Here is a 14,462-nt window from a genome sequence, read left to right on the forward strand (position 1 = left end):
TTGGACTCTAGCAGGAGTAGGGATCCTCTGAAAAGTCGTGCTCCGATTGGTGGATGATGTGTGTTAATGTTGAAGTGGGGAAGTGTACTGTAAACTCTTCTGAATGCCAGTAAGTACCGTGAACCGCTAACTGCCGCTAACCGAAGCTCAGTTAGCCTCAAGGTTATTCAGTTTTTAAAATATTCGATCCAACATTTACGTTAAAGAACTTATAAGTCTGATTTCTACACCAATTTTTATACAATAATCAATAACAGGTTAGTATTTAACCTTTTCTTTCGTCAATCCTCATTAATTCATCATTTCGTAAAATTATTGATTGATTTCATTAATTTCACGTCATTTTTATAACACGTCAGACCACAGAAACTTGATAAATTTATTTATTGATTTTTTTTATTAAACTTCGATATAAAATTGACATTTCTTCATCTCCATGACTTATTTTCGGTTGAGTCTTTTTTAAATTAATTTCATTAATTTATTAATGCAAAATTAATGTTATTTTAATTTTTGTGATTCATATTGCGTTGTATTTTTTTTTTGAAAAAAATCCTAGCAGACAAGTAGAAGGAAAGAAGCCAAATTCTACATGTATATATGTGTCGGAGTCAGCAACAAGGGCGTGGTTGAATTGATGCATTGCCGCAGGATATTTTAGAATTTGTGTCCTGATACAATTCGTTCTAATAAATTTAACACAAACGTGGGTGAAAATAAACAATTTTTATGTGTTAAAAAGACAAGTTTCTCTATGATATAGTAAGATTTGATTGATTCTTTTTATATGTCTTCTAAGATTTCATGTTCTTAAATCTACATTTCCGTCATGCTCCCATTGCTATCAGAAACAATGAATTGTTCAGTTAATCGTCGTTACTGTTACGGTCTAAAAAAATACACACAAGTATTTAATAAAGATGTTTGAAGGAAATTGGATATGTCATATCAGTTTACTATAATTATCTTTATTTTTTAATCAAAAAAGGATACTTCTATATATTTTTTTTATCAAGTCTAATATTGTTTAGAATATGTTCACTTTTTTCCTTGTTCATGTTTTTATTTTATAATTCTTTTTCCCCACTTGGAATTTTTATCATCTTTGGAATATCTCACATTCTGGTGTGCATAAGATTTTTTTTCAATGTCAAGGCTGAGATTGGATGTTTCAAATAGTTTGCTATTTGAAGATTGAAAGTTTGAATTTCATAATTAATGAGATAGATAGAGGATTAAAGAAGCATGAATCATTAACAGAAGCTGTTGAATATAGATAATCAAATTTCAAAAACGGTCGATATTCTACTAATGAATATCCACACATTCAAAGATATTGGAGGGTTCGTTAACCGTCATGGTCACACGCTTGGCTAGTCAAAAAAATGCTGCAGCTGTACTTCATGTATAACTCGAGCGAATTGTCTGCATTGCTAATTTTTTTTTACCTTTTTGAGCATAATAAGATGATGAGTCATTTGTAATTATATGCAATAAGTGATTTCTTTACGATTGAATAGCCTGATAATCCCTCAAGCATTGCAGAAACAATCGTTTCTTAACGCTAGTTGAACAAATAATAATTAATTTTTTGCTGGAAAGTAATAAGTCATTATTAATTCTTTAGAAAACACCAAATATCTCATTGGAAACTTTGTTATAATTAATCAATTATTGGTCATAAATAAATTATTTCCATTGATAACTAAACTATATAAATTATTCTGATAAAGAGATAAGGTGATGAGTCATTTTTTTATTCTAAGTAATGTTTTTTTTTTGTTAAACAGTTAAGTTACTCAAAATATTACAAAGAAATGTCTAATTAATTTCAATAAATTCAGTGATATACTTTTTATTAGAAGAAAAAATTTAATGGTAATGAATTTTTCAATGAATTATTAATAACAAATATTTACTGTAATGAAAATCATGACTTATTTGTTTTCTATAGCATTCGTTAATTTTTTTATGATGTTGATGAAGGTAATAATGATGGGATTACTGCAGTAGTTTCTGTTGAATGATCAGGTAAAAAAGCTATTAAAAGCCATGTGTATTCAACTTATGAGTACACGTAAGTACATACTTGGTACATGCTCGACCTCATTCGAATTCTCCTTATAGAAGATATACCATGCCGACTTATGCCATATAAGGGTAAACAACATACAACAGTATTACATACACATTAATTTTTCATCCTTACGACATTTCTTTAAACGGATTCAGAAATTCAATTTAACTATCTACTTATTCATAAATAAGCATACTGATATAAATATCTGTATTACTAATTCGTTAACATTATTACCAATTTGTTAAACCATTCTAAAAAAAAAAAATGATCTCCAATGAGTCTAATATTTTATTTTAATTCATTGATTTTTTTGCAGATTTAAATAAATAATACCTACAAAATGGCAAACTCTGATAGCCCATCATTAAAAGATCTACCAAAAGTGTCAATGGATTTGAAAAGTGAATTGGAAGGATTTAAACATGACTGTATGAAGAAGGCTGAAACTGCTATCAAAAATGTGTTACCTTCTGCTGAAGGTGTGTATCTTTATGATTGAAAAATTTTTAATATTATAATCTAATCCTCTAGAGATATTTTAATTTAAGAAGCTTAAAGTTTCGTTAAGATTACAATTAATTTACTGATTAAATAACAAATATAGATGTACGACAAGAGAGACAACATTCAGATTTGTGCCATGGTGTGGAGACGTTTCAGACAACTACGCTGAAACACGCTGATACAAAAGAGAAAATTGTTTTGCCCAATGCAGGAGGTATAATGTATAAAAACATCAAAAATCATTATTTCAGGCATCATATGGAGCTTAAGGATTCATATAAAAAGCTTTAGAACATTAATTTTATAGTGGTGGTGCGATGGGACTTTTTAGATAACATTTATCAATTTTAGTATCATGTACTTTAATAACGATTATATTAATATTCCTGGTAATCATTAGATTAGAATTAATTGTTAAATTTCCTATCATGGGTATTTTATTTCACATCGTAGCTGGTCATCTGCATCGGAAATTCGGCTTTATTTACTATATATTGATTTAACAAATAAATAATATGTATTGTTTTTATATATTCAGATGTTGCTGCTGAGAAGACGCAGCAAACTCTCATTGCTGGAATAGAAAAGTTTGAATTAGCAAAGTTGAAACATACTGAAACTCAAGAAAAGAATCCTCTTCCTGATAAAACTGGTAAGACTTCACCAATCGAATCATTGAAACGATAGAAATAATTATTTTATACATCATTAAATGGTATGTTTTTTGTAGCAATCGAGCAAGAGAAAGGAAAACAGCAATTTATTTCTGGTATTGAGAACTTCGATCTAGCCAAGTTGAAGCATGCTGAAACATTGGAAAAGAATGTTTTGCCTACCAAAGAGAGTATGTATAACCTCATTAATTAATTTTTTATACAAGTTAAATTTTTTATTTACTTTTTAATTAACAGACTATCTATTTAATTAAATCGTAACGAGCATTGTGATGAGTCAATTAATGTATTTTTTGTTTCATTCTTTTTAGCTATTGATGCTGAGAAGATCATGGCTTAAATATCATCATCTGTGTTAATTCGAGAAAAAAAGAAATGCCGGTTGTGTGCGAGCAGCATTTTTATATTTAGGAAAAAAAGAGGACAATGTCGGTGAATTTTTTTATAATTTGTTTATAATATCAGAAGACACACACGTGCATCAACAATGTTGGCTACAGACATAAACAATTTGGCCAGTATTTATTCAAAACAATTGGTGCAATTTCTAGACATGCGTATTTTCATATTTCTATTCATATATGAGGGCTATTTAGGAGTTAGAGTATGTAATTTTAATTGAGTAAGAATGAATCAATCGAGTCTATCAATAATTATAATGATATTATTATTCTCTCTTTTTCCTAATTTATTATATGAATCTATAATCAAGAGCAAATTATTTTCAACTTTTATTTTATTGGCGAAAACAGTATATTTTTACGAATTAAAAGAAATGTATTGATCAGTAAATGACAAAGCATTTAATATACTTTTATATGAATCATATTTTATATAACAGGCTTTTGTACTTTTTTAACATTTATATACACTGAATATTGTCCTAATAATAACTTGATTACGGCAAAAAAAAAAATCTTTGTAATGAAAGAATGAGCATATTTTTCATTTTTATCCTTTAAATAATAATAATAATTAAAACTCAAATATTTTGAAGCATTTACAAATAAAAATGGCTCATTATTTAAAATTATAATGATAATTATAATACATACTATTATGTAAAAGTGATACGATACAAATCCAATATAATAAAATGATTCTCTAGAGTTTGAATTTTCCCGCGTATATTAATTCGATTAACGACTTGCGTAATAATCGATTCAATTATTCGATAAATGATCGATCATGTGCTGCATTATCTGTACTACACGTGCGTTGCACTTCATCTTTGATGAACTCTGATGACACAATAGCTCTTAAGATTCTTCATTGATAGGATTAAGTATAAATCCTAAAACATCTTAATTTATGAAAATTAAGAAGCCTCATTGATATACAAATAATTATCTAGTAGACTGAGTAAAGGCTAATTAACGGTTAGTTTGTTTATCAGGTAAGATTTACAATAATTTATACTTCAATCAATGAAAGCTCAAACAAAGACGCTTATTCTTTTCATCATGTGTTTGAAAAGACTATTCCATAAAATCAATGTATTTTATTATTCAAGATATTTTTTGATATAATTATTCTATTATTATTTATAACATTTCTGACATCTTTTCGTTAATTGTTCGGTTTTGACGATAGAGTAAATATGGAAATTTCGTCGAGAAAATTTTATAAAAAAATAATGATAGACACCATTGACGATTGGTTAAGGGAAGAAGGATTTGTCCGGAAAACTTCGCCAAAAGATCCAACGTGTCTTTTTAGAGCAGTTAGTGAGCACGTTTATAAGACTCAGTATTACCATATAAAAGTACGAAAAGAATGTGTTGATTTTATGAAAAAAAATAAACACTTATTTGAAAAGGTAATGGAAATTTTTCTAAAATTTTTCTTATTTGGAATTTATTTCAAGTCAATCATTGTTTTTTTTTAATTACATAGAATATTTCTATTTCAATTGACGATTATCTGGATCAATTATCCTGCATAACTGAATGGGGAGGAAGTAATGAAATAGAAGCTATGTCTTTTTTATATAAAAAAGAATTTATTATTTATAACAGTGTCAAAATGACTAAAAAAATAATGACAAACAATGGCTTCAATGAATATATATATCTCTGTCATACTCCTCCAAAGCACTATGAAAGTCTTTATAGCCAGAAAACCCACGCAGTTGCAGCATTTTGTCAATCTGTAGTATATAAGCTGTTATACGAGCAAGTATTTCAAATGCCAGATGTTGACTATGCTGTTGGAAAAATGCTACATGAACCCTCGCAAAATAACTCCCAAAATAAATTCATGTTAAAAGATCATTTTGAAGTGAAGGAGAAGTCAAATGAAGTAAATAAGGCTTTTAACGAAGAAGAAAATCGAATAGAAATATATAAAACTATTACACCATTTCCATATAGAGTAGCAAAAGCTCTTGATCCGAATATTTATCGGAACATAGATTACGATATTTGGCTTGAAATAAAACGAGAAGTACGAAATGCAGGTTGGTTGAGATGGAATAATTATGAGTTACAAGTAGGAGGTAAATGCTTAGTACAATTGAATTATGATGACGATGAAGGGTTTAATAAAAATACCAAAGACCTCCAAAATATTGAAAACATTGACAATAACGGAAATGTGGCTCTTAAAATAAATCCATCAAGGTTAAAAAAAGAATCTGTATCATTAGTTGGACATATCCAAGAAATGAGTCAGAATGAGGGGCCTGTAATTGTCTACATTGAAGAGCTTGGGGAAAAAAAGACCGTGCCTTATCGAGCTCTTAAACCTCTTCAACAAGAACCCAGAAGAAACAAATCATTTATCATTTCCTCAGTGCCACCAAAGAAAAACTTTTTTGATCCAAGTAAGAAGATTAGAATACAAAATTTAATTATTTCAATTAACTTTTGATAAATTGATTCATGTATTTACTGTTAAGATTATTCATTAAATTATTACTTGATCGGTGCGCTTTATTATTAGATTCAAAGTGGAAGAAACAAACCAACTCATACGCTCGTAAACCAAGAAACCTTGTGACTAATCCATCGAATATTCCTATCTTGAACTCACACGTTGACTTGGATGCTTTAGATAATGAAAATAATAATAACCATGTTAACAATGGAAATGATAGCAACGACTCAGTTAATGTCAAACAAATTGTACCATCAACAACTAGTAATTCTCGCCGTTATAATTCAGAGTAATAATTATTTTATTTCTATAAATAGTTTTTGTTTTCTTTATTACAATGTTTATAACGTAAATAAATTTTTGTAGATTTAATACAACTGATTCGACAATGATTAATCGAATGGATACAGAAAATTACTCATCGAGACAGGAATACTGTTTGAACGTATTAAATATTACTTTATTAATTCTTATATATTCTGATATGAAAAAAAAAATTCTCATGTATCTGATATTTATTTAAATATTTTTGTAGAATGTTATCGAAGCTCAATCACCTTTATCTTCATCAGACAACAATGAGTCCATAATTAATTCAAAATATTCTGGAGAACATTTCGATGCTAAATCTTTTGTTCCGAATAATAAAGATAATCACGTAAACTTGAATGAAAAAAATATTAAAAATAATTTGATTAATGGTAATGACAATATACCAATCTCAGAAACGGCAGTTTCTATAGTTAATGACAATTATTGCCCAAACTCTGGTATAAATATTAAGTTATATCGTTTAATTTAATTATTAACTACAACTGAAAAAGTTTATAATTAACAAAATATTTTATTTTTATAGTTGGACCTGTGTCTGCATATCCAGGAAATTTAAATCTTGTCTGGGTATCCCCAGAAGGAAATATATATGCTCCTTTCTTTTATTTTGGGAGCAATTTCATGGGACCATCAATCACTGGGATGCTTAATTGTAGTAATCAGCCAGTAAATTTTGGCGTTCAAGTAAGTGTGGATTCAAATGGCAATGATCTTCCATATTCAGGTAAAGATATTATTTTTTTGGTTAAATATTAATTATTATACAATTTTTTAATTAATCTATATTTCTTTATCAATAAAAATAGACATTCCAACATTGAGATTTTTTTATAATTTAGGAATTGAGGTAACGGAATTTTTTTTTTGATTTTTTTACTTTTAAACACCTAAAATTGTTTACTAAGATACGATTTAATTTGACTCTTTTAGTATTTCCGTTATAATCAAGCTTGGGCAACTAATAGCCCACCTATACCTTGTCCACCGACTTTCATGACAAATGAAGAAAATATTGCTCCCATGGGAATCCCATGTCATATTAATTCACCAACTATATCATCATCAAATGAAAGCACTTCTCAACAACATGATAACAATAGTCGAGCTCAAACTCATTCACCAACTCGTAAAAATGAACGAGTTTTCAATAACAGAATGAATACAAAGTTAAATGGAAACACAAAAAATATGTATCCTCGAAAATATTCTCAAGACTTCCATCAAGATAGTAATAAAAATCGCAATGAAGGAACTACTAATTCATATGATTATCATAAATCGAAATATTCTCAAAGAAACAATGAAAATAGAGATATAAATCATACACAATGGGAATCTCGTAAAAATAAAGGGACTGTACAGTTTAAAAAAACAAACGAAGGTAATAAATTATCAATCAATCGTTAATAATTCAAACAATAAAAAAATTCTTAATAGTTTTTTGATTAATCATAAAATTATTTCATTTTATGTTTAGATCGTAATCGAATGGAAAAATATAATTGTCACTATGAACATCAAAAGAAATCAAATTCATTTAACAACCATTGTATTAACAACAATAATAATAACAACAACAACAACAACAACAACAACAACAACATAAACAACAATTCTTCTCAGGCAGATAATAATTATGAAGATCAAAAGTTTATTCAAAAAAGAAAGAATTACGATCATCAAATATTGCCAGGACAAGTCAATGAACATATTCCAATGCAACCATCAGTAAATCCTCCAGTGTCTTCAGTTAATCATCATGTTCCTTTTAATCACCAATCTCCACCTGTATTTACTGGAGTACCATATTATTCTAATGAAGTAGAGAACATGTATCCACTTTCAGGTAATATGTATCCTGTTTCATTTGTATCACATTCTGATTCTACTGAAGGCAATAATATTGCTCCTTATTGTTGTCCAAATCTAGACAATTATCCGCAGCCTATTACTCCAATTTACCCTCAAATTCCTTACTCTCCATCGTCTGTACTTCAATCTCCTCCGCCACCACAGCCTATGCAGCCAATATTTCCGACAATGGTGCCACCGAATTCTCCAGAAAATTGGTACATTCCTGGTCAAGCTCATTTCATTCCTTACCCTCCACATTTTCCTGTTCCTTCTTCAATGCCACCACCTCAGAATAATTCTTCATCTTAAATTCAGATTTGGATTTAAAGCTTCTACCAAAAAACTGTGTTGAGTTTTTGAGATGTATTTTGAACAAATAAGGCTGGTCCTACAGTATTTTCTATAAGTACTTATAAAGAAGGATTTGATATTTTGTATTAACGTTTCTTAATCTTTATTATTTTCAAAGATATATAAATAATTATATAAATTTTTCATAAAAATAAAACTACTTTTTCAATTATATTTTATTTTTTTTTTTTTATGATTTCCATCTAATTGTTGGAGATTCAAGAGTTTTTTCTGCCAAAAAATATGACTCAGATTGTGGCGTAAGTGTATCTTTGTATTCTAATAATGCAGTTCTATCACCCAGAGTTCCAAAAATCTATCACAAATATTAATAATTAGTTATTTCAATTTAAAATAATATTTACAAACATTAATTTGTTATAGTAAATTACTTGAATAACAGTTCTGGCGCAACCAAAGCTTTTTGCAAGCTGTAATCTTCTCTTGATGTTATCAACATATTTGAGAAATTTATCAAGAATGAACGTAGGTGCTTGACCTTGGTGTAGAATATTTAAAATATCTTCGATTGGTAAGTTTGTTTGAAGTTTTTCACTTCCTAACCATCCCTATAGTGAAAAGTGAATGTTAGATAATTAATTTCAAAAACTAATTGTTATAAAAAGTCGTGAAACTTCATTCATTGATTTACCTTTGATAAAAGCAATCTGTCAATATCATCCCAAGCTTGTATTGATACTCGAGTCTTCAAAACAACTTTTTGATACTGCCTAGGAGTAATACTATGCTGATTTGATAGTAACATTGGTGATAATAATTCATTTTCTCCTATATTCCAATAATTTTGACAAGAATATTTTAGAAATTCTAATACTGTATTATTTTCTGGTAATCCATTGTATTTTCCACTACTCTTAACAGCTACTTTCCACTCCAAAAGTTTTATAAAATTTTTGACAAAAAGAATTTCCTTACAATCTGATAGATTCGTGAAATGGATTTTGAAATATTTCACTAGTTTTTGAAGAAGTCTGTTATCATCCCGAGTATTATTTATAATAGCTATTAAATTTACTAGCTAAAAATGTATTAAATTAATTTTTTTTATTTACTAAAACATAAAATAAAAATAAGATTACTTACAGCAGCATCTAAAAATCGTGCTTGCATCCTAAAAATTAATTTTAAAATCAGCTCAATAGAATTGATAAAAATATTTCTAAATACTTATTGCAGATACTCACATCAATAAATCAGTTATTTCGTTAATTTTTAATCTTGTATATAGGTAGTGAATATATACATTTATTGCATCGGGTCTATCCATAAGTAATCTTTGTACCAAGGTTGGTTTAAGGGTTTTCGTGATAAATAAAACAATAACTAAAATAGCATTTCCATTACTACTCTGTATAGCAGCATCGAGAAGAGCAGTTTTATGAGATAATGATTTATATTTCTCTAGAGAAAAAGGTTGTCCTAACAATATTTTTTTTAAAGTAGTTGAAGGATGAATTGTTGTTTCTTCTTTTGGTAAATAAATTTTATCAGCTTCCAAAACTAAAATAAAGATTATAATAAGATAGTAATTGTTAATTGAATTCTTTTGTTTCATTCATACATACTTGTCATTAATGTAGGCTCAGATATGATTGACAGTAGTGGCTTTGCAACTGATTCATGAGTAGAATCATACGATAAATATGTATCTGATAAATCAATGCTAGAAATTCCAGCTTTTAGTTGAGCTGTACCATTTTTAGAAATTCCAAATAAATTATCAGCCTATGGAAAATCATTTAATTAAAACGAATATTGTTTATTTACATTTTACTATGGACGATTAACTCCTAACCTCGTAATTCTGATCGAAGCTAAATGAATGTCGTTCACTGCTGTTCCAATAATCTTCATCATCTTTAGAAATATCGATCTTCGACATAATTTTCTTGTATTTGTTTATAATTAATATGACATTGATTAATAATTTTAGTTACTTGTAAACAATAGATATCAATTTATACACTGTATTCTCTGTTCACTTGTAATAATAAATAATACTAGCTACTTTTATTGATTAAAGAATGGATGATTTTTTTGATAAACATATTAAAAAAGTGTATAAATGAATAGTAAATTATCAATGTTTATTAATTGAATAATTATTCATTCTACTTTGTTAGGAGATGTTGACTGTAGTGCCACCTTGTTTTTGTGGTCAATTTGAATTGAATATATGGTGTATATATTGAGTTGGGAATTATTGATTGAGTACTATTATTTAATTAACATATATTATTTACAGAATAAAATTCATGTACGTGTATTATTAGTTAGTATTGCATATGATTAGTTCAAATTGAAATCACCGCTTTGGCGTTCTCTCAATATTCTGTCTAGCAATGTCAGGACAAAATTGAGAATTATATTTTTGTCTTATAGCAGGTTTAGGTTCTTCTTTTTCAACTATAGGTATTGGATCGCCTCTCAGTTTAGCTAACAATGCTTCTGTTCTCAGCTTTTCTTTTTGTTCTCTCAATAATCTTTCTGCTCGTAATTTTTCAATGTTTACATTAGGTTTATCACTTTCTACATACTCTCTTTCATCTTTTTTATTTTTCTTTGCTTTTTTCTTGTCTTTTTTGTGTCGTTTAGATGATCTTCGACTGTCATTATCACTGTCAGATTCTAATTTCCTCTTCTTAGATGTTTTCTCGAAATTTTCTGGAGCTTTTGAAGAGGATGATGAATGCATTATATGTAAATATCGTTTGATATCATTTATCGGATCATTGACCATTTTTTTCTTCTCTTGAACTTCCTTTTCTGGCTCTGGATCATTTAATCTTTTTGGTATTTCATCATACCAATTCTTAGCACCTGTAGCTTCATTTGTATCTTGTCCAAGGTATGTTAAATATCCTATTTTTTTTTCATATTTTTCTTTCTCAGCTTTTATTTCTGCTTCATGATCAGCGTTTGGCCGGTGATTATCAATTTTGCCTTCTTCTAGATCTTTAAAAAAATTAATATGCTCATGTGTTTCTGTTAGCTGACTAGTCGTAGGTACATCATGATCTCGACCATCGTATTTTTCTCTCCTCTGTTGTCTAAGATGTTCAATTCGAGCTTCAGTTTCCTAAAAAACATTAATTATCGTATTTTCAGAACAATAATAATTAATTAAAAAATAGCAGTATTCATATGAATTTTTTTTACCGCTTTTTGAGCTCGAGCTTTCTTTGTTCTTTCTTCTTCAGCAGCTTTAGCCTCATCTCTTCTTACTCGAGCAATATTTTCTCGTGTCCTTACGTGCCATCTATAAACAAATAAATTAATAGATGATTTATATATAAATAAAAACAATAAGTACTGAAAGAAATGTCATTGATTAATATTAGTGAATTCTGCATGTAAATACAAATAGTATACAAACCTTTTCTTTGGAAGTATATTCATTTTTCTATTAAATAATTGTAGTTTCTAATTAATTATAATGACTGAATAACAAACAAATGATCAAATAAATTGTTTCACAGTCCGAAAATTATGTAGAGGTTATAAGAGTTTGTACGATGTATATCATTAGGTTATAATTATTTTTTCACAATCGAATACGTTATTGTCTCACTGTTTGACAATAAAATAGTTGAAATTATTTATTTAAGTCTAATATTTAAACAAATTACATTTTATTGACACGTATCAAGTGTATATATTTTTTTTATTTGTAAATAATGTTTATAACAGGTGGATTTACTGATATCATTGATAGATGGCGTATTTTCTATTTCAATCGATAATGAAGAATTTCTGTGTTATCGACGTGCGCAAGTGCCAGTCTTTGCTTTCTGATATAAATCCAAGATGGCGACTAATTGAGTAGCTTCTCACTAATTTCAACGTGCGTTCTAAATTTTTGCACAGGAAAAAGCTCTGCTGATCAAATAAACCAATGAAAAAACCTGAAAATACTTATGTAGAACCGCCAAAATAGTAAGTCTTAAGAAATACAATTTAATTATTTAAATTTTGTTTACGTAATAAACAAAGAAATTTTAGTTTTATTTGAAAAGTGAAACAAAGTACTTAGAATAAATAAAGAATAATTAATTATAGAATAAAAAATTATCTTTCAACACAAAAAATCAACAACTGTTAGAACAGCTACGTAATGTGCGAAATACAAAAAACATTTTAGATATTTTTTGTTTGAAGCAATCGAATTTTCGTACAGTTGATATTCCGATATAATTAATATTTTTTTCTAATTTTATAACTAATATTTACGAATTTAACAAATTAACAACACAGTGTTTTAATATTTTTATTTTGTTTACAAAATTTTACAGGTTTCATCAAAGTGTTGTTACATTTTATTTTAATAATAAAAAATTTAGAAAACGGAAAAGTTTATTCCTACACATTTGTCAATTGTCACTATGATTGAAAACACTTTTATCATAATTAATTGTAACAGCGGAAATTAAGTAGATCATGAGCCAGCCTTTGGATCCAAGATATATGTAAATATACATACCCATGTAAGTATTACAACAACACAAGGATAAAAGAGAAAAGAGATATTTTTTTTTTAGAATGTTTGAGTTATTTATTTTATCCGAACATTTGTCACCCTACTAAATCTCTTGAGATACAAAGGACATGAGCCTTAGGATAAAGTTGAATCTATATGTATGATGGTTTCTAAAAGTCAGATTAAGATCGAAATTTGTCTTTGGGCTTTCGGCCTTTTTTTTTCTTGTTCATAAAAGTGAATATACATATTATGTATATTCGTACCATTTGAAATTCAGTTTCTTTAAATTTAGATCTAGATATGCAACATAATATTTTTTACTGGATTATTTCTTTAGATACTTTATTGTATTTATCATATAATATACATTATACTTATATTTTTTTCTTCTTCATTTTGCAACTTCATATTATAATATTATTTATTTTATAGATTCATTTACAATTTGAAGAACAGACTTTTTCTTTATAAAAATTTCATTTTCTTATATATTTTACAAGAAACAGTTTAAATTGTTTTTCTTTCTATTACATATACAACGATACAATATTAAATATTTATTTATATTTATCATAAACTATACAAAACAAATCTTTAAGGAAGAAAAAATATTTTATAGTAATAATTTAACAGCTTATTTCAATCATCATACTTATAATTATTAAATCAAAAACATTTCTTTATACAAGCAAAAAATTTTTAACACTATATTGTTAATTAACAATGAAAATTATTTAAATAGTCATATTATCATTATTATAATTATTTTTCTGTAGTTATCTACAATTTACTATTTATCAAGTTTACTATAATATATAATTACCGAAAGACATAACGGTAGTTTTCTCCAATTATCGTAACGTTAAATTATTGTATAAATTGAGACACTAAAGCTGTAATTATTGGTAATTTGGATCTAAGTAACGCCCTGTGAGTATAATTCTTCAATTGATAATACCTATTGTGTGATCATAATTCTTTAAGGATTGTATTATATCATCTTCTGAGCTTACTAACATAAAAAAAAACAGATTGGGAATTAAATAGAAAGGAAAAAATAAGCGTGTTTTTATTGAACTGCCATTTTTAGTAATACGTGACAAGCATTATTATCTATTATTTCCGTAATTTCTTGAAATAATTCAAGAAAAATGTCGTTTTTTATACCACTTTATTTCTCATCCACTTCATTGCAATCCAATTAATATTATAATAAAGTATTGGATATTTTTAAAAATATAATAAATATTTTTATCATCTACTTAATCCAATAATTGATCATTAATTT

At 27.4% G+C, this 14,462-nt stretch overlaps 4 protein-coding genes and 1 long non-coding RNA gene across 6 annotated transcripts; 3 read left to right on the plus strand and 2 right to left on the minus strand.

The window, feature by feature from the left end:
- The first annotated feature begins 86 nt into the window (after positions 1–86).
- On the plus strand, positions 87–3,911 carry cib (thymosin beta cib). 2 transcript variants are annotated; one of them, XM_035091408.1, is made up of 6 exons: positions 87–257; positions 2,397–2,559; positions 2,685–2,798; positions 3,123–3,236; positions 3,315–3,428; positions 3,570–3,911. In XM_035091408.1, the coding sequence occupies exons 2-6, from the start codon at positions 2,421–2,423 to the stop codon at positions 3,596–3,598; spliced, it is 510 nt and encodes a 169-aa protein (XP_034947299.1). In that variant the 5' UTR covers positions 87–257; positions 2,397–2,420; the 3' UTR covers positions 3,599–3,911. The 2 variants fall into 2 exon arrangements, with proteins under 2 accessions (XP_034947299.1, XP_034947300.1); XM_035091409.1 differs by lacking the exon at positions 2,685–2,798.
- A 531-nt stretch (positions 3,912–4,442) lies between these two features.
- On the plus strand, positions 4,443–8,847 carry LOC118072051 (bromodomain-containing protein DDB_G0280777-like). The gene is made up of 10 exons (XM_035091636.1): positions 4,443–4,654; positions 4,852–5,077; positions 5,155–6,082; positions 6,202–6,424; positions 6,502–6,580; positions 6,671–6,905; positions 6,992–7,192; positions 7,275–7,315; positions 7,399–7,849; positions 7,946–8,847. Exons 2-10 carry the CDS (start codon positions 4,859–4,861, stop codon positions 8,629–8,631), a joined length of 3,063 nt encoding a protein of 1,020 aa, XP_034947527.1. The 5' UTR covers positions 4,443–4,654; positions 4,852–4,858; the 3' UTR covers positions 8,632–8,847.
- Vps16B (Vacuolar protein sorting 16B) lies at positions 8,782–10,851 on the minus strand. Its single transcript, XM_035091638.1, has 7 exons — positions 10,490–10,851; positions 10,260–10,419; positions 9,879–10,194; positions 9,778–9,805; positions 9,326–9,712; positions 9,066–9,242; positions 8,782–8,989 (listed from the first exon to the last, which is right to left on the minus strand). Exons 1-7 carry the CDS (start codon positions 10,574–10,576, stop codon positions 8,864–8,866), a joined length of 1,281 nt encoding a protein of 426 aa, XP_034947529.1. The 5' UTR covers positions 10,577–10,851; the 3' UTR covers positions 8,782–8,863.
- A 50-nt stretch (positions 10,852–10,901) lies between these two features.
- LOC118072054 (leukocyte receptor cluster member 1 homolog) lies at positions 10,902–12,387 on the minus strand. The gene is made up of 3 exons (XM_035091639.1): positions 12,071–12,387; positions 11,854–11,953; positions 10,902–11,773 (listed from the first exon to the last, which is right to left on the minus strand). The coding sequence occupies exons 1-3, from the start codon at positions 12,091–12,093 to the stop codon at positions 11,000–11,002; spliced, it is 897 nt and encodes a 298-aa protein (XP_034947530.1). The 5' UTR covers positions 12,094–12,387; the 3' UTR covers positions 10,902–10,999.
- Positions 12,388–12,400: 13 nt separating this feature from the next.
- On the plus strand, positions 12,401–14,364 carry LOC118072056 (uncharacterized). Its single transcript, XR_004690975.1, has 3 exons — positions 12,401–12,630; positions 12,987–13,178; positions 13,951–14,364. It is a non-coding gene; the product is annotated as an uncharacterized lncRNA (long non-coding RNA).
- The last annotated feature ends 98 nt before the right edge of the window (positions 14,365–14,462 follow it).

This window comes from Chelonus insularis, unplaced genomic scaffold (genome assembly GCF_013357705.1).
Source record: "Chelonus insularis isolate UGA/USDA-ARS -01 unplaced genomic scaffold, ASM1335770v1 contig_88_pilon, whole genome shotgun sequence".
NCBI classification, from domain to species: domain Eukaryota; kingdom Metazoa; phylum Arthropoda; class Insecta; order Hymenoptera; family Braconidae; genus Chelonus; species Chelonus insularis.

Excerpts from the sequence above, each read along its gene's own strand:
- cib (XM_035091408.1), top strand. The coding sequence starts at position 2,421 with ATGGCAAACTCTGATAGCCCATCATTAAAAGATCTACCAAAAGTGTCA. Across the intron at positions 2,560-2,684 it reads TGTGTTACCTTCTGCTGAAG|ATGTACGACAAGAGAGACAA; the intron begins GTGTGTATCTTT and ends TAACAAATATAG. Across the intron at positions 3,429-3,569 it reads TGTTTTGCCTACCAAAGAGA|CTATTGATGCTGAGAAGATC; the intron begins GTATGTATAACC and ends CATTCTTTTTAG.
- LOC118072051 (XM_035091636.1), top strand. The coding sequence starts at position 4,859 with ATGGAAATTTCGTCGAGAAAATTTTATAAAAAAATAATGATAGACACC. Across the intron at positions 6,581-6,670 it reads GACAGGAATACTGTTTGAAC|AATGTTATCGAAGCTCAATC; the intron begins GTATTAAATATT and ends ATATTTTTGTAG. Across the intron at positions 7,850-7,945 it reads GTTTAAAAAAACAAACGAAG|ATCGTAATCGAATGGAAAAA; the intron begins GTAATAAATTAT and ends TTTTATGTTTAG.
- Vps16B (XM_035091638.1), bottom strand. The coding sequence starts at position 10,576 with ATGTCGAAGATCGATATTTCTAAAGATGATGAAGATTATTGGAACAGC. Across the intron at positions 10,195-10,259 it reads TGAGCCTACATTAATGACAA|TTTTGGAAGCTGATAAAATT; the intron begins GTATGTATGAAT and ends TCTTTATTTTAG. Across the intron at positions 9,713-9,777 it reads CACGATTTTTAGATGCTGCT|CTAGTAAATTTAATAGCTAT; the intron begins GTAAGTAATCTT and ends ATACATTTTTAG.
- LOC118072054 (XM_035091639.1), bottom strand. The coding sequence starts at position 12,093 with ATGAATATACTTCCAAAGAAAAG. Across the intron at positions 11,954-12,070 it reads AATATACTTCCAAAGAAAAG|ATGGCACGTAAGGACACGAG; the intron begins GTTTGTATACTA and ends ATTTGTTTATAG. Across the intron at positions 11,774-11,853 it reads AAGCTCGAGCTCAAAAAGCG|GAAACTGAAGCTCGAATTGA; the intron begins GTAAAAAAAATT and ends AATGTTTTTTAG.